Source organism: Ostrea edulis, chromosome 4, assembly GCF_947568905.1.
Source record: "Ostrea edulis chromosome 4, xbOstEdul1.1, whole genome shotgun sequence".
Taxonomy (NCBI): Eukaryota; Metazoa; Mollusca; class Bivalvia; order Ostreida; family Ostreidae; genus Ostrea; species Ostrea edulis.
Genome location: NC_079167.1, coordinates 28,439,275 through 28,458,872, shown reverse-complemented (window position 1 = coordinate 28,458,872; position 19,598 = coordinate 28,439,275). Strand labels below are relative to the sequence as shown.

Below are 19,598 nucleotides of genomic sequence, written 5' to 3'. Positions count from 1 at the left end.
GTTTGGGTACGACGGCACCCATTTTAACGGGTACCGAGGATCTACATGCATTCTAAGCAGGATCTGCCTCAGTAAGTAGTCCAGGGTTTAATAAATTCCACAGTATTCATAAACATGTAAACAGTAATTTGTTACAATGCACTAAAAGATGGTTTTCCTAATATAAGTAAAATGGATCGACACCATTCTACCTTTTTAACTCTGCCTTTGAGCCTAAACCCCCTGACGCAGAGGTAGGGAATTTAACAATGTTCTTAAAAGGGTTAAATGTTCTTTATAACGATGCATAAAGTAGTCATTAACAGTGCACAGAAGTAGAAGTAAAGAGGACGATTTTTGAAGTACTATATACCCATTAGGTCCCATCCATAGAACCTAAGCCGCTGGAACATGGTAGGGAATTTCAAAATTTTAGTAGACAGCTACATGGTTTTTGATCACGCACACAACATTTCGACATGATGCACACCAGTAATAAAGAAGGTATTCAGAATGTAAGTTAGTATTTTTCGGTATTTATCCATTTAGGCTTCACCGTATAGCCTGACACAAGGGGTTATAAATTCACAATTTTGGAGAGGAATTCGTGCTCTTCATAACCACACATATATTTTTTCTTCAAGATGTGCAGGGGTAAAGAAGAAGAATGTTAAAAAATGCATTTTCAGTATGAGCGACACAGCCCCATCCTAGCATCAGCACCCTTGACCCTGGGGCTATGTTTTGCACATTCCTGGTAGAAGCATCCTTGTTTATCTCGAGTACTCACTCAGACTGTCCGCTAGATGTTTCCGAGTAAAGAAAAGATTTTCCAAGATTTGCATAATTTTGTAAGGTATTGACCCCAATCCCATAACCCAAGAAAAATGAATTTAACAAATTTCATTATGGCTATTTACTCCGTATGATGTCCCGGATTGAAGAAGATTTATAAAGAAACAACATTTTCAATATGTGAGCAATAAAGACACACCCTAGCACCAGGACCCTTGACCGAGGTCCATGAATTTCCGATAATGTTTTATTCATTCAGAAATGTCCTGAGTTTTGGATCCCTATTGGGACCCACCTCGGATATGAAACTTTCACATTCTGTACCGGTTCTAATTATATCATTTCCTAATTATCTCCCGTGGTTCATTCATATATCTTAATTTTAAAAATTCTATCGCCTCCACTAGTTTTTTCTGTTTTAACCCATTTGATCATGGGCTACATGGAACAAGAACCACCCGTGTGTATCACGTGAAAATTTCTTTTAAATATTTGCTGAATTTTATTAAAAACAAAAGTGAAAATAACAGACAAAATCATATTCATTTCAAGTGTAAACTGTATAGAAATAAACTAATAAAAATATACATTTATGTGATAAACAAATTAATTGGACATCTGAAATAAAATGGAACATGTCTTATGTTTAATTATACATCGGTTACAAAAAAGATGTTTCTTTACTTGACCTTGGCACTTACGAATGGGCATGGCAGTGTCATTGTAATTATGTCACAATGAACACTGACATAAGAAATGGTTTTAAAACTGTATATTTCAATGATGTACCCCCGCGTCAGACTGTTATAACACTATCATTATTTGTTTCGTTATTTGAGCGGAGTTTTAAACACTTTGTAGTTTCAAGGACCGGAGAGCTGTGATTACGCTTAAGTTTCATCTTGACCTTTTTCACAGGACTGTTTCTCGTGGACTGACTAAGGCGTTGTTCACAACCACTTTGATCTGTTATGTTGCTACTAGTTGTTGTAGTTTCTCGCTGTTCAGAATTCAAATGGTAACGTACATCACCTTGTTGGTGGGATATAAGATTGGATAGACTTGACATACTATCGTCACTACTTTCATTTTCACGATCATGGTCACATGAACGATTGTCGGTAGTGACGCACAAAACTCTGATTTGAAGATCTTCAAGAGGACCGAGTGAGATTTGCTCCCTGTCAACTGGAACATTTTCATATGAATGTAACGTTCGTCTGCCAGCACCGTCAATCTTAGAACGTGTACAAATCTTATGATGAAGGTACTTCACGATTTTTATGATCAGTGCTTTCCGCAATAGAACGTACAACCAAGGGTCAAGGATTTGGTTTATTCCGGCAAATCGAACACCCAGAAGATCTGCCGTCGGATTTTCAACACCTGTTATCTGATTTATAATGATGTTTATCTGAAATAGAAAAAAACTTCGAGACTTTAATCATTTCTTGTATAAATCTCTGCGCACTCAAAATTTTGTAGGAAAGGCTGTAAAATTTCATGCACCAAAATATTATCTTAAGAGCTCATTTCAAGACATGCCGTTCTGCGTCTATTTCTGAAAGAATATAATTGTAATCGCATTGTATACTTAGTAACTGCTATCTCACTACCCCCCAAAAAATCGATGTATTTCCAGGAAGAATAATTTGGTGTTCACCATGGTTAAAGGCCGGCAATTGGGTATAAAAGCAGCCAATCGGTGAAAATGGTGGAATATATGAATTTTCTGGTCACATTCAGGTTGCAGCACTTATTTTGCAAAAATAAAGATTAAGCTGTTGTACTGAAATTTTAAAATGGGTATACTTGTTCCCCTCATAACTGTGCATATATTGACCATATCTATTTTAGATATAAATTCTCATGAAGTTTTAATTTTGGCCTAAAAAATCTGAAGCAGGGCTAAATTTGTATTTCAAACTAGAGATTGGCAGTTTGTGGGTGTGATTATCTTTTGTTATTGTTTACACCGGATGTTGACTCACATATTGCACGAGCATGCTTGTCTAGTTTTAGATAAGGGGGGTTGCACCAAAGGAAACATGTAATCAAATCACTGTATAACGTGGAAAAAAAGTACTTACTCATATATCATTGGTAAATCCAGATTTTATTTTTTAATTATATAAAATCACATTCCTTTAAAAAATTTGTTAACTTTATAAAAATAACTCATTAGGACTGTTCAGTCTGATCGCTGTTTCAGAGTTTTGCAGGATTGATGGTACCTTTTCTAGAATAATGTCAAGCATGATGTTTGTCTGATTAAGCAACAATCTCCTAGGCCAGTTGTGTAACTCCCATTGTCTCTCACCAATGATGACAAATGTCCAATTGATCAACCATCACTTTAAAATTACTCTCAATCTGGACTCTTATGTGTGAACATTACAATGTCAAAAGAGACAATCACAGATAGTAGGTCTCCAAATATCATAATGGACAAAGTGTTTCTTAATAATCCTTCAATGCACATGTCCTCCATTGCATAGCTACAATTTCCTCCCAAATTCTTCTCATAATTGAAAGGTACCAAGAGGAAAATCATAAGTATTATTATATCATATATACCAATATTTTGTGTATATTATCGAAAAACTACATGTTTTAAAAGACATGGATAAAACAATGATGAATTCATTTTGTAATTCCTAGGGTGAAGTTTTGTTAAAGTAAAAATCTATCCTTTCAGTGCCTCACAGATCCAGCAGAGTGGTAGAAAAATGCGGGAAAACTTTAGTTTATTTTGATAAATCATGCCAGTCTCCCTGTTCAAAATATCGTCTGCTACAGAGCACGTGTAGAGTCAAGCATCAAACTGCTGCTTATTCTGATAACACTGCTAAGCCCTGCCCTCTTGCCATATATGCTTAATTGCTGTAGGGGTGTAAATTTTTCTAGGTTACTCCCGGCCTTCAAGGTTGGTTGGATGTGTATTGTTTAACCCCCCCCCCCCCCCCCCCCGCAAATATTTCACTTAGATGGAGACGTCACCATTGCCGGTGAAGGGCTGCAAAACTTAGGCCTATGCTCGGCGCTTACGGCCTTTGAGCAGGTAGCGATCTTTATTGTGCCACACCTGCTGTGACACCGGGCCTCAGTTTTGTGCGATCTCATCCGAAGGACCGACCCATTTAGTCACCTCTTACGACAAGCAAGGGGTATTGAGGGAAAATGCACTAAACACATATTCCGTGGTTATCTCCATTGATTAATGACATCTTGCTCGTTGACAACAGCAATGACTTTATCTCACAAAGACGGGTGTCCAGATTAAAATATAAAGTAAGAGCAAGTGAAAAAATACAACGACAAAACTCGAGGGTCGTTTTAACCGTAAGAGCTCTCTGCCTTCAATAGCTCTTTTCAGGCAGTTGTGAAATGTAATACAATTTTTATGATTGTATGAAGAGCCATTAAAGGCATAATGCAGGATCTAACTCCGTCCATCCACAAAAATTAAACACTTACAAAAATAAATAATTTTATAGCAGTTAAATTTCATTTGTTATTTAGAATAGGATTCTTCAGCCCTTTACGAGACATATTCGTGTACATGCAGTGTGCTGTATTTAAAGAGAAAGTGCTTTTTACTACTTACATTGATGGGCAGCCAACAGGTTGTAAAGACAGCAGTGATAGCACAGAGAAAAATCACCATTTGCGTTTCGGCTTCTCTTTTGATAGACTTGGATTTACTTTGGTTTGTCCCATGTCGTCTGTGACAATATGGAGAACTATTCGCCATTCGTTTTCTCCTCATTTGTAATAGAGTAACAACGACGGCAATGTTACATCCGAGGTTCAACAGGATTATTAGAACGTTGGTAGAGGCGAATATTGAGGCATATATTACGTCACTAACACTTTCTTTGTGAAAGTTCAAAAAACACCATGACTTTGGATATTGAAGTTCATAGCTACCTAATCCCATGAAAGGCCATGAACAAAAGAACATCACAATAATCCAACAGCCTGCTATAGCTATGAAGGCTTTCTTCTTGGTGACAACTCTTGCGTGGAAATATGTAAATCTCAAGGCTAGTAAGCGTTCTATAGACATAGCACACACGAGAAGGGGAGTTAACCCACCAAAAAGGATCATTGCAAAAGCATGGTAACGACAAAGGGGTTTTCCTCCAACCCATTTCCGATTGTTGGCATACACCATAATAGCAATTGGTGATGTCATTAGCTGACCAATCAAATCCGTCCAAGCCAAACCGGCGAGTAAGGTGTAGAACACTGTTCGTTTGGCCTCTTTGCGTGACGTATACAATACCAAAAGCGCCAGAATATTTCCCAAGATTCCGGTGGTAAACATTATTATTGGAGTAGATAATCTGATTCCCAGTCCTTCTTCAGTACAACCAGTTTTGTTGCTGAAATCACATGGACTGTCCATTCGAGTACGATCGTCCGCCATTGTTGAAGACAAGTTTTGCGTCACACTGTCGTTGTTAAGAAAGCGCGAGTACAGACCCGTCGATTGCGTGACTTGGTAACTTGTGACATCCATATTCTCCGTTTTTCAGGGTAACATCATCTTCTATGAGGCCTGAAATTATACATATGGATTTATCGACATTTTCGATATGTTGATTCCGTTCCGAGAGTTACGTCAGAGTCTAAACGGTGTGTTGTAGAGACTGCTGAAATTCAGGGCTTGTCAAATTTAATATGAAATTCCCGTTGCGATATTTTGTCCAGCGTATTATAACTGATACATCCCATTTAAGTAGAGCACATTGATTTACAGTTTATTGTGTAAACAAAGTCAAAGAGATGAAGTTCTCGGGATGAAATTGTATCCATCCTCCGAGTATTACTTTTGTAATCATGATTGATGATGATCTATTCACGTCAGAACAAGTCAAACAAGACGAAATTCCTGTCTGATTAAGACAAGATTAATAGAATTTAGTGCACGCTAAACAATGACGTTTTCCTGTTGTGATAGTAAACAATAGCCTCTTTTTATTTAATGGACACAGGATCATAATGATTGAAATAAAATCATAATTACTCATAGTTTGAATAAAAAGATATACAATGATTGATAAGAAGGGTAATTCAATAAAATACACACTCAATTTTGTCTTCTTTTTAGGATTTCTGAGGGTGATCGCTGTTCGTTATCTTCACTATTTTCATATGAAATAAAAGGGACCTTTTTTCTCAATAAATGATTCGCAATGGATTGTATTGAATTGCGTAAACCACGACCGACATTTAGGAAAATAAAAACCGAGTACTTCGGAAGTGCAATAAAACGCTTGCTTGGACAAATTACAGAGATCGAGGAACAAGAGGCAAAAGATGAATGAAATTTCTCTCCCCCACTCGTCTATTTATTACTCCTCTTACCGGAGGGTTATAACAAGAAAATGGAAATTTTACCAATGTAGCGTTTCAATGCTTTGATCATGACATATAGAAATACACATTTTGGAATATTTTGATTTAGTAAAATAATGACACATCCCGTCTAAACGGCATATGCTCATCAAATTTGCTGTCCGACTTGCAACATGTTGCACCGAAGTATTGACGAGTCAAAATACATTTAAAAGGAAAACCGTAAGCCGTAGGCGAACTGCATCATGATGCAAAACAGATATTCCTCTCAATAACAAATTAATCAGCACACACAGGCTCTGCGGCTAGATGTCTCAATGTTCTGGAGAGAGCTCATAGATCAATGTTGTACCGATGTCTGCATTCTGCCCAAATTTAAATTTGTTCGACAATCAAACTTCAAAGGCAGTTCGATACCTTTATCTGATTAGGTACCGTTTATCAGACGGTCAGAAACTTTCGTAAGAAAACCGATTAACGAAATTACGATGACGTTACTGGTTCTCCTCTGTGATAAATGAAATGCCCACTCTCATACTAGTCACAGTTTGTACTGATTTTTTTTATAGACGATGAATAAACATCACCATAAGCCACGGATCAATGATTTACAGTGATGCATTCAGTTCATTTAACTCAATAATCTCCGTAATGAAGTTATAGTCCTATGCATAATGAAATCCAATCTATGATTATCATTAGACAACTTACGTATCAGATACATTACTTGTAGATTCCATCTATAGGTTCTATATAATGATGTCGAATCGTCAACGCCAATGCAGGCAATATGTTTCTCGTTGATGGTAAATATATTTATTAAGGTATCAGAAATCAAAGGTGGGGACGATTTTTTTTTTGTAATTTAATTAAAAACAAACAACACACTTAATGAATGTTAATGATGTCACGTCAAGATTTCAAATACTGATACAGAACACGCATGCCCAGTAGCACGGTGGTAGCTTTTAAAGTACCATTAACAAATTAAATGTAAATATCAGGAGAGTCTTATCGTAAACGAACCGAAAAATATTATTACCATGTACCAATATATAATATTGAAACCATAGAAAATCAAAAACTGATCATTAAATTGCTTCGTGCATTATAAGCTAGTTTCTATTTCTATTCTGACGTTGTTCTTTCTGTATGTAAGCCACGTGACAATGTTTTGCACGTCACAATACTTTTAAAACGTGAAAATTGTAAAAATATTAACCTACACCAAATCGCTTTAAATGTCTTGTCGTGTGAACTTCGGTGCTTCATGCTTTACTAATTAATTCAACAGTTGTATCAAACCATTTTGCAATTAAATGGTGATCAATTTAAATGAAAGAAGGATTCAAAATTCCTTCGTTTTGATCATTCTGTTTTCCCGAAACCTTGTTAGCCCGGACAGTTTTGGTTCATGTCTGTACCTTCTCCTGAGTAACACTTCGATTGATTGATAACGTAAGGTGAAGATAACGAACAGTGATCAATCTCATAACTCCTACAAGCAATACAAAATAGATAGTTGGGCAAACACGGACCCCTGGATACACCAGAGGTGGGATCAGGTGCCTAGGAGGAGTAAGCATCCCCTGTCGAGAAAATTTCTCACTCATATGGAAACGTCACCAATGCCGGTGAAGAACTGCATAAAGGCTTATTCTCGGCGCTTATAAATTGCCTTTGAGCAGGAAGGGATATTTAATGTGTCACACTTGCTGTGACACGGGGCCTCGGTTTTGTGCGCTCTCATCCGAAGGACCACCCCATTTAGTCACCCCCTACGACAAGCAAGGGGTACTGAGGACCTATTCTAACCCGAACCCCCAAGGGATAGAGTAACATTTCGAAAAAGACATTTTCAGTAAATTATGGTATAAAGTCCAGATACTGTGACAAAGGGTATGGTTTTCTGATCAGGATTTAAACAAGACAGCGAATGGCCTGATCAGAAAAACGAATGTAGACAAAAGGCATATGCACATGTACATGTACGCAGTGAAATGTCGTATACAACGTTATATGATTGATTGATTAAATACATGTATTGTGTTTAACGTCCCTCTCGAAAATCTTTCACTCATATGGAGACGTCATCATTGCCGATGAAGGGCTGCAAAATTTAGGCCTATACGCGGCACTTACGACCTTTGAGCAGGGAGGGATCTTTATCTTGTCACACCTGCTGTGACACTGGACCTCGGTTTTTGCGGTCTCATCCGAAGGACCGCTCCATTTAGTCGCCTCTTACGACAAGCAAGGGGTACCGGTGATAACGTTATAAATCTTTGAACATTTCCTCCCTTTTTATTACATAAAACCAATTACAGTGGATGATCCAGGGTATCTCAATATTGAAATTAAAAACAAAAATGCAGTCATTTAAACAAGACAATCCACAGTTGGCAATTTGATTTGTTTTACGTCCCGTCGAGAATTTTTCCTTCACATTGAAACGTCACCAGCTGTAGATGTCGTACCGCAAATTCGGACCTATACTAAGAACTCAGGACCGTAGCAGTGGAGGTCCACGGGACCTCCATTGTTAAGGTCATATCTGAAAGATCGTGACTACATGCGGCGAGTGTTTGGCAAAGAAGCACTCTTTGCTTATATTTAGGTCCTCGGTTTGACGTGGTCATGGCACAACCGATTACGATGCGAACACTCTACCACTGAGCTACATGTACCACGACCAATTGATTGAAATTGGCCGAGTGGTTCTGGAAAAATTAAAATGGTTATCAACAAACACACCTACAGAAGGACAGACAGAATTGATCAGCGAAATATTTAATCATTTGGTTTTATTCCTACGGAATTATTATATTTCACACAGTTCAGCACTGCTTATGTATGTCGTCTGCAGTGAATTTCGTCGAGAGGTTGATGAACGACTCTTTAGGATAGTTCCGAAACGAGAAGAAAATTAAATCAGATTGGGGTTATAAATCCCGAACAGGGTAAAATACCCATATTTGGGGGTAAAATAGTAGGAGGAAGCTAAATTTATACCCCACATTGCCGATCCTTCTCATTTTAGATGAAGATGGCTTGTTCCAGTGTATCTTATATATAACTGCTGTTACTCTGGTCCGTAATTGTAATTAAAATATTTATATAGCGCCCTATCACCATTAGTTCTCTAAAGCATTTTACAAATGTGAGAGAAAAGATAATATAAATCGATAAGCACATACATGTGAATAAAATATTCATAGAGTCAGAATTAAAATGCATAATTATTATTATTAATATGTAGCGGCTAATGTAATGATATAATTATCCTAATAACATATAAAACAACCCTTAGGAATGATGAAATACATAGAAAGGACATACGTATGATAATTAACAAACTACAGTTCAAATAGCAACTGAAGGGTTTTTTTTGTTTTTGCTCCGAGATACCATGGCGTTTTACTCGGACATTCATTTTAGTATGTTCTTTTCCCTTCTGAGTAAACATGTTCATTTATATTGGTGTAGAATGTTTACAGCGACAGTCTGAAGCATTCTTCATCAAATTCATCTTGAATGCGGAAAAAATTCATAACTTGTGTACAAACACTTTAATTTTGTAACTGATGATTCTATATATTTTCATTTCCAATGTTTTTCTATAATTCGTTAAAATATCCATTTCCTCATGAATGCAAACAATGCGCGCATTAATACATATAGATTGATCGTATATTGTTTACGTCCCTTTCGATAATCTTTCACATATATGGAGACGTCACCATTGCAGGTGAAGGGCTGCAAAATTTAAGTCTCTGCTCGGCGCAATATACCGGTAAAAGATTATCAAGTATACCGACGTGACACTTCGCAGTCCACGCCCTCGACTCTTGGAATGCGTTTCACAGTGTGTGGAGCGCGAAAACAGAGCAAGTCATTAGGGTTCCTAAATAAAAAACCACACAATTTTAGATAATGTAAGGCATTGAAACTGAAAATAAGTCACAGTTGTAAGTGGAAGTTATGTGTTCACAAACGAAGATACAAAAGGGGAAATCATACAAATCATTTGTAAATATACAAACTATATATGTCTACATATAAGTCTGATAGCATGCACAACCCATAGCATATTGTAGCATACGCATCACTTATCATAGCGTACAAGTCTGATAGCATGCACAAACTCATATAGCATATTGTAGCATACGCATCACGTATCATAGCGAACAGGTACTAGTCTGATAGCATGCTTAAAATCATAGCATATTGTAGCATACGTATCCTAGCATGTACAACTCATAGCATACGCATCGTCTATCATATCGAATAAATCTCATAGCATATTGTAGCATCAAATCGCCTATCAAAGCGTACAAATCTCATAGCAGGCACCATAGAAACTCAGAGTATATTGTAGCATCAAATCGCCTATCAGCACACAAATGTCATAGCAGGCGCCATAGAAACCAACAGCATATAGTAGCAATGGCGGATAATCAATCGGTTATATGTTAAGTAAAAGATTCAAACTGCATGATATGTATCATTTCTTTTACGCGAAAACTTTTTCTGTAAAAATAGAAGTAAAAAGACATTAAGCTATAACATTTTCGTTTAAATGTTTAAAAAACGGGATGGATATTACACTTACAATACAGTAAGATTTCATGGGGACCCATGTATTTAATTTGTATAGTCAAAATAGGTATGAGAAAAGCATATTTTAACGCACAGCATTACCTCCCAAATATTCATCTTTGTGTATATCATAAAATTAATCATGAAACACGTTACCAAAAAAAGTTACATTATGGGTACTCACGAAATACCCCACGACATATATTGATTTTACAACAGTTTTGAGCGATGAAGCCCATTGTCAGACATTCTAATCAATTACATGAGGTAGAAGTCCCAAGCGTAAACACTGATTAAAATATTTCCCAGTGACCGTTATTACAACATGCATAGGTCTTCACCAGTAAAACCGACCGGCAGGTGTTTACATCACTTGAGGTCACATGTGGGTCACCACTGATTCCGTTTCATGCATGATCAAAAATAGTACAGACCCAGATGCACATCAAACCTTAACAGTAAGAACTTTACGACTAATTATACAAACAAAAGTAAACCCTTTAATTTCTTCCTTTTTATCGACGTTATTCATTTTCTTAGAAACATCATTAGCCGAAAAGACTCGAAATGTGTGTACTGCTAGACATAATTTTTAATCAGATTGCCTTGCTGTAGTCTACAAGATATCCTAAATTTTTGCAGTATTGACAGACTACTTCATGCTTTTACAAAATTTCCACCTAAGACATGTGGATTTTGAATACAAGATAAAATTTAAGTTTTCCAGGACTAAATGAAAAAAGTCATAGTTGGGAAACACAGGTAGCGTTGGATCCCTGTAGCCCTGTCCTGGTCAGGTGGGTGGTGTTTTGAATAAATTCAAACCCATCTTTTGTAAGAGTACGGGCGTTGCCCTTCATATGAATAAACTTGAATCCTCTTTTCCCAAGGATAAATTGTGGCAAGTTTGGTTAAAATCAGAAAAACACATCAACAACTAAACGACTCCCGGCATTAATTCGACATCAAAGCAACGGAAAATCACGCATCAATGAAGAACAGGGGTTTCACCCAATTCCAAGAAGGAACAGAGCCTCAACGAAATCAGGAGACGTCAACCCGGAACATAACCACAACCAGACTGCACAATCACTTTTCATTTGATCAACAATTAATCCTAGAAATAAGCCCCCCCCCCCCCCTCCAATGTAACTCAGATGGATCATTGATTGTGAATGTCTCCTTGTAACAAGACGACTGCACACTTCTGCTTTTTGATATCAACAACACCACTCACCACCTGGCATTCAGCAACACAGACCTGCTCTAATAGATTACATGTACATAGTAAGAAAAACGGAAATCTGGAAAGCGAGTTAGTAAACTTCCGCTGTTTCCGCCATTCCCACGGAAGGCACTTCAGGGGAACATAGATGATGTCAAGAGAAAGACGAAATTTTTATATGGAACTACGTTCTCAAATGTATTTTTAATTCTATTTACATGATGTACACCTTACCATCGAATCTCTCCTTTGTGTATAAGAAGATATTTAGCGATTAGTAAGAAACGTCACAACCCCTTTATTCGTCCCTGTCATTAGAATGACGCTAAGGACACAAGTGTTGACACCGCGCAATCAAAATGACCGAATTCAGGCAAGCGTATCCGATTGATGCAATAATCATTTTGAACTACTACAACATTTCACCAAAGAGTATGAGGGAACTTAGCTGATCGCACCACCTTCAAACAGATATTGTCCAGAATGCCACAAGAAGCAACGGAAGTGACGTCTCGTCCGATTGTCTGAATAATTAACAGAGTTTAATAGTGTGTCTGGACATGTTCTAATCTTCACTTAACCTGAAGCGACTTTGTATCTTGTTTTCCACAATACAGAGTAATTCTTTCATTTTTGCTACAGGTAGTTTTGGAAACCTGTGCAGATTAAATAGCATTTGCACTATGAAAAGAGTTAACGTTTTGAATAGTACTGGATGCCAATGATAAAATTGAAGAAATATAAGCAAGGAATTGAACGGGTTTTAGATGCGAGACATCAGATGAAGTAAGAACACGAAAAATGTAGGCTATAAAGTAACACAAATTCTTAAAACATCTTCTCATCCTTGACGTATAAGTAAATTTAATGAGAAGCGGAGTTAGATAAGCATAGTACGTAATACATATTGTTGGTTTTAATCCCCGACTCCCAATTGTTACATAAATTCTATTCTATTTTAATTTACATCTATTCAAGAGTTGAATTTTATATTTTGAATTCAGGTCACATGGATTTTTTAAAACTTCATTTAGTAGGAGAGAGCACAGATGGAATTAAAAAAATCTCCCATTAAGCACTTATGAAACCCTTTCCAACATCGAGATGCAGTTCTGTTGGCAGGTGGAATTACAGCAATTAAACGCGCCAGCTAATTGATAAAACTACACAAAAGCTCTGAAATCCGTTACCATCACAATAAAAGCCTTTGAAAATGTAAAGTAGATGAATATGCATTTTAAAATAAAATTATGTAGTCAAAATTTGTCTTTCGTTAAACATTGGCTAAATCAATCTGAAGTGCTTACCTGGTTATTTCAAAATTGAATCCGTTGTGTGATAAAGGTGGACACCGGTACTGAGAGTAAAAGTCAACAGAAGGTCGAAACTCTATATCAATTGATATTCATAAAACTTTATCGGTAGATAATAGACAATGTAGAAATTAGGAGGATAATCCTAATTTCAATATGAACTACTACTTTCCCTCACGGGTCTGGTGATTAATTACCCGTCAACAGAATACGTTGGAGGGAAGGCGAAACTCATGTCAATAACTTTAAGACATTTGTAAACAGTCACACGTGCTTTAACTTTCACACAGATCTTCTCGTCATGTTTGATGAAACATGCAGAACCTTTCCCTATCAATATATCTTCCGTTCTTGATCATTCAAACTCCCGCAAAACTCCTTATCATATTTTCCCTAGCATCTAGAAAATGTCCGATCACTGTGCTTCGTAAAGTAAACACGTGAGAAAATGATTCCGCTTCATATATTAGACTACAGTTACCCTGCGCAGTGCGTAAGTCCCCGATTTATAAACACTTCTGTTTGATGCAGTATACTCTGGGGGGCCAAATGTCATGCGTTAGAAATATTTTTAAACGACAACATGCAATTTGTGTTGACTTGCAAAAAATATCAAGTGATGTAAACTAATTCTTAAATATTAAAAACAAATAATCGATTTGTATCATCTGTTCCGAAATCGAAATTGGGTGAGTGATGAACAAACACTTCATGACTATCTCCATGAAAGTTGAATTATTACTCCACAAACAGATCAGATAATGCTAAAATCTATAAATAATGCAATAATTAATAGACGTGTAATTCTATAAATAGTGGAATAATTCATGTGTGTTCTTAGAATTTTGTTCTGTGTATGTCAATGATATTTCAGATATAGGATACACTTTATAGAGAGATCGTAAATCAATGTTGTACAAGACCCGGTTATAAGATACGTACATATCACTGAAAACTTTAATGATAGATATTAAACAACGGCGCTAATCGGTTTCTTACTTTCACAGCGTGTACTCTAAAACAACGTATAACAGATTTACAACTCTTACCTTTTTAACGGAATTTATTTTGGTGTTAATCATGATCAATCTGTTTAAACCGGGTTTGTCCATTTTAATGTGCAGCACCTCACAATACAAGTCAAACAGTCTTACGCTATTATCATCGACATCACGCGGCCTTTCTCTTATTAACCGAGTTATGAGGTGTTGCCACAACTCCTAGATGTCTTTATTACTCGAAGAATATAAAGGTAGTTCTTTAGTGTAGTAAATATGGAACAGGAACTTTTAAATGTTGCTTTGAATACCGTCCAATTATCTCGCTGTGCGAATTGGAAAATATATACATGTATGTAAATATATATATGCACTATGTGCACCAGTTTATTAACCTATCAACCGTATCATTTGAATCTCTTAATTACATGAAGTGAATCTCTTAATTATTAAGCATTGGTTTGACAACTCTTCAATTACACCACCTGTGACTGATTTTGAAATATGTTTGGAGTGTTCCTGTGTTGTGACATACATGTATAGAGTTATACCCCCCCCCCCCCTCCTGCACAGATAGTGCCTAATTAGAATCCTCCAGCACACATATCCAGTATTTTCCCCTCTCTATATTGGAAAAACAGCCTTGGGTTAGAAAATGTCCTCCAGCTCATTTCGGATTTTTATCCACGTTAAGAGGGTAATGCATATCGTATAACTGTACCTGGTACACATGAAAAAGTGAAGATATAATGAACATTGATCAATCTCGTAAAGAATACAAAATTAACAGTAGGACAAACACAGACCCCTGGACATATTAGAAGAGGGATAAGTTGCCTAAGAGGAACACCCCCTGTTCACAGGTCACACCCGTCGTGAGCCCTTTGTCTTGATCAGGTAAACGGAGTAATCCGCAGTCAAAATAAGTATGTAAAGGACTGCCTAATAATCGGCATTAAAATCAAATACGTCAGTTTGCTCTTCAATTTTGGTCAAGTAAAGTTGTGCGAGAGTAGTCAGTGGCGGATTTAAGGGGGCGCCCCCATAATTTTTCAAATTTAAGTTAAATCGTGATATCTAGTTTAAAAAAATGTAAACGATAAAAGAAGCAATAATTTCTCCCACTCTCAATGCAATAAATGACAACATCTTTTGATTTATTGAATTGCTTTTATTGGGAGAACTTACACTTGTTCCAAAACCCTTAACATTTGCGTCATTTTATTGATTTCCCTCTACCAAAAATGACAGAAAATAGTAAAAATTACTACATAGGAGACATATTTCAAGCGCTATAAAATCTGTAAAATCCAGGAGCCTCATAAAGTTGCGCCCTTAACCACAATTCCTGGATCCGCCCCTGGTAGTTTAAGCAAATTGAATTGACTAATGAGAGCATGTCTTTCATTCTGGGTGACTGAGGAAATGTGGTTAAAAACGATAGAAAATGCATTGCTTCTTTACGTACATGTATATTGCCGGTGCAAACAGATACTAGATATTTTACAAACTATGATATTTCCCCAATCGATTGAGACCTGGATTGTAAAATCTAATGTCTGTAAAATATAAGGAGACGAATGTAAATGTTTGGGATTCCGGATCCTTCCTTGTGTAGATATAGATTAGAGAGGGTTAATTTGTAACGAGCCCTTGTGCTAAAACTGTGCAGAATCCCAAGGACTTCAGACGATTCTATTTCGACAACTTTACGACTTAGAAGAATAGATTTACTACAACTATACGACTTACAAGAATAGATTTACGACAACTTTACGATTTACAAGAATAGATTTACGACTACGATACGATTTACAAGAATAAATTTACGACAACGATACGACTTACAGGAATAGATTTACGACAACGATACGACTTACAGGAATAGATTTACGACAACGATACGACTTACAGGAATAGATTTACGACAACGATACGACTTACAAGAATAGATTTACGACAACGATACGACTTACAAGAATAGATTTACGACAATATCCCGACTGAGAGCAGTACAGAATATATATGAATGGTTACATTATTTCATAAACATTTTAGTCTGCCTTTTAACAAAGGTAGTGTATGTGTGACCAGTGATATATATATATATATATATATATATATATAGTATTTAGTCCATAGCGAGATTCCCTCCTGGAATTCTCCCCCAAACATATACTGTAGAATGATAAAAAAAGTTCCAAACGTGGCATATTCTTTGCAGCATTCAGATGATCTTTTATATGACGGGAGGTTTTAAAACTTCTATACCATACTCATACTCAAACTCAGCCATGTTTGCTTTGAGTCCAACTCTGAGCAAGCCTCGAAGTATATTCGGAAACTTCTGGGCATGTACTCCATTTGAGTAAGAGAATGATTTAAGAGTTACTAAAATTAAAAGAAATATAAATTAATTCAATGGGGCCACAATGAACCTATTTTAATCCACTTAAAGATACAATTTAGTTGCTTTACAGGTGACATAAACTATTCCACAGGCAATGATAGAGTAAATATCATCACTGTCGATAATTCCTTGAATTGGTTCCTTTGCACACAGTGACAATATTACGTTGGCTCCTAAACTTGTTCTCATGTTTCCCATATTTCATGGAGTTGTCGGCAAAACTTCCAGGAAATTTTCAATCAATCGGACAAGTTTTTCTGGACGCACAATGCGGTCCCATTTATTGCCTCAACATTAATCGGACACGTGATTTTTACTCCCTAGTAGCGGGTCCCGTGTTGCCCGTGCATTCTGTTTGAGCTAAACACAAGACAAGTCCTTCTAGCCCCTTTTTCTAGGAAATAGGACGATTTCTCTAGAGGCTTTAAAACACATAGATTCTTATAGATATGAGTATGCATTCCATTGACATTTAAAGAAATTTATACGTCTTAAATTCATTAGAAAAACCGTTCTTGTTTCTTATATCAGATTTTACCGCATTAGAATTGACTGACAAATCTTAAATCATCATTTCTTAAAATGAAGACGAACATTTTCATATACATGTACAACCTATGATACAGACGTGTTGCAGGGATGGGGTTATTGTTGTTAGAAACTGGGCTAGAACATTAAGAAATTAAGCCAGTTTGACTAAAGAAGAACCTTTTGAGTATTCAGTACGAAGTAAAAGACATAGTTACGAACGGATTGGGTCTATTTGTGAGATGATTTGTTCTTCACTGGGATTACATCCAATCCAGAAGCATCCCGAATGTAGATAACCAATGAGCCAGATTTCTTCTTGACAATTTGTCGAGCTACACATATAATGTCCAACCATATCTCCAAATATAAGACAGACTAGCTTTAAGTAGCACAGTAGGACAATGGTTTGTTATGACAGTAGAGTATCAGCAACCCCGGACGAAGGAAGATGGGGAACGTGAGGGCCAGGGCCGTAAATTAACCTTAAATTTGGAGGAGGCAGGAAATTAGGCGGGGGTCTGGGCACATTTTGTGCACACTGAACACGTTTCGTGCAAAATCCTTGATTCTAGGGCCTTCTAAGATGTTACTTGACTAACTCATTCTAAAAGAAAGATTTGGAATGCTTTTTAAGGGAGGTATCATGTTCTTAGTTATTGGAAACAACATAAATTCTAATGAACTTTAAATTTTAATTTTTTTTGGCTCAAAAGTTGGAGGAGGCAGCTGCCTCCTCCGCCTCCATGTAATTTACGGCCCTGGAGGCCAGTATTAAATTACTTATGACGTTGACGTTGGGTTGATTAACAAACTTACTTCTTCGTACGATTGACCAGGAGTCATTGTAAAATGGAAAAACAGCACAATGTGGTTGTTGAATTACCTCTGCATTTGATAACCATTGATATGAAAAAACAAATTGAGAAAATGATTAGGAAAAGTGGCATCTTAGTTGCAGCACATCATGGAGTGCTCTAAATTTGTCGTTCGAATTTTGTTTTGGTTTCTCTAACTGAAACAATGATTAATTGTCATGCAAGCATGTGCCGGTAAGAACGTCAATTTAGCAATCTGCTCAGAATTTCATGCAAGTCAAAAAGCCATGAAAGATTTCAGAAGGGCTTCATGAAAAAAGTTAAATGTTTAGAGTGCAACTGAGTGTTATTGACAAAGTCTGAAACGTAGGGTCTTATTTCTCCGCTGTTGCCATTGGCATTATACAATGTCGAGAAACCTCCCATGTTATCATGTAACATTTAAACTAATCTGACGACAATGAACATACAATTTCAATTTTGCAAACAAAGTTAATAGCAAATCAAATTACAATGTAATCACCCAAATGAATCGCAAAAGAAAAAAAAAAACAACAACAACGACCATTTAGGGTGAAAAATTACGTCTTTTGAGCGGGATGTGAAGAAGTTCCAAAGAATAGCGAGAAATAACTCCTTTCGATGAAAACTAAGGAATTTCCGAAAGCTAGTATTTCAAAGACCCGATGTAAAACTTCTGCAGACTCTGGTGTAAGTGATCGCATAATTTGGAGCAACTCATCACAGTCATAACGATATGATATCTATTTCAGGAACAAAATGTCGTTGACGTTATTTCTAGAAATGACAGAAAATGAAAACACTTACAAAGCTCTCTTGTCATGTTACACAACTCTTTCCTGTTCTCTGTGGTAGACATAACGATGGCAGTTATGTTATTTCCATCCAGAACAAGTCCCTCTTATCGTGCACTGACGAGAATTGTACCTTATGAAGGCTCTGTTGACGGTCTGTATCTATTTGTTTTACGAAGTATACAATATTCCGTTGACATATGTAAGTAAATATCAGCGTCACAGTCTAATCAGCTCAGAATTTTCTAAATATTTAGTTTACGCCATCTTTAACTAGTTTATGTTTGAACCTGTATATCAGGCGACCGTGAACTGGCGATTTACTTATTTTATGCTGAGAGGAATAAAATAAGGACGCACTGAAATTGAGGAAATAAAACGTTAAAAATTGCGGAAACAAAATTTTAAAGAATATTTTAGGACCCAAATGTTATAATGTTGAAGATCGTATTCAAGATTAGCACCTGTACGTGTGCTAAAATGATTTTTCACATTTTAAACTTTTCTGTGATCGCGGAGCCATACTATAACAAGAGACACTAAACGCCCTCGGTAGTTTATTCAAAGGAATATAATTACAATAGGTATAAATCAGACCATATAGTAAACTTAGTGTTAGTCCTCAAGAGAGAAGCGGAAATGATAGTCTGTGACAATTTCTAATTCGTGTTGATTCAAGATTTGTTTCTAGACCATCGCCCTTCATAAAATATAAAAGGGGTAGAACATTTTTAAAGACACTGAAATAACTCCG

General features: G+C 36.6%; 1 protein-coding gene across 4 annotated transcripts; it reads right to left on the bottom strand.

Moving 5' to 3' along the window:
• Positions 1 to 1,252: 1,252 nt before the first annotated feature.
• LOC125671238 (prostaglandin E2 receptor EP4 subtype-like) lies at positions 1,253 to 19,162 on the bottom strand. Of its 4 annotated transcripts, none has more exons than XM_048906770.2 (3): positions 18,858 to 19,162; positions 4,382 to 5,338; positions 1,253 to 2,188 (listed from the first exon to the last, which is right to left on the bottom strand). In XM_048906770.2, exons 2-3 carry the CDS (start codon positions 5,297 to 5,299, stop codon positions 1,571 to 1,573), a joined length of 1,536 nt encoding a protein of 511 aa, XP_048762727.2. In that variant the 5' UTR covers positions 5,300 to 5,338; positions 18,858 to 19,162; the 3' UTR covers positions 1,253 to 1,570. The 4 variants fall into 4 exon arrangements, with proteins under 4 accessions (XP_048762727.2, XP_048762728.2, XP_048762726.2 ...); XM_048906771.2 differs by lacking the exon at positions 18,858 to 19,162 and adding an exon at positions 14,325 to 14,514; XM_048906769.2 differs by lacking the exon at positions 18,858 to 19,162 and adding an exon at positions 13,270 to 13,755.
• Positions 19,163 to 19,598: the final 436 nt, after the last annotated feature.

Coding starts and splice junctions, on each gene's coding strand:
- LOC125671238 (XM_048906770.2), bottom strand. CDS start 5,299: ATGGATGTCACAAGTTACCAAGTCACGCAATCGACGGGTCTGTACTCG. Junction 2,189..4,381: donor CCTGTTGGCTGCCCATCAAT/GTAAGTAGTAAA, acceptor TTTCTATTTCAG/ATAAACATCATTATAAATCA.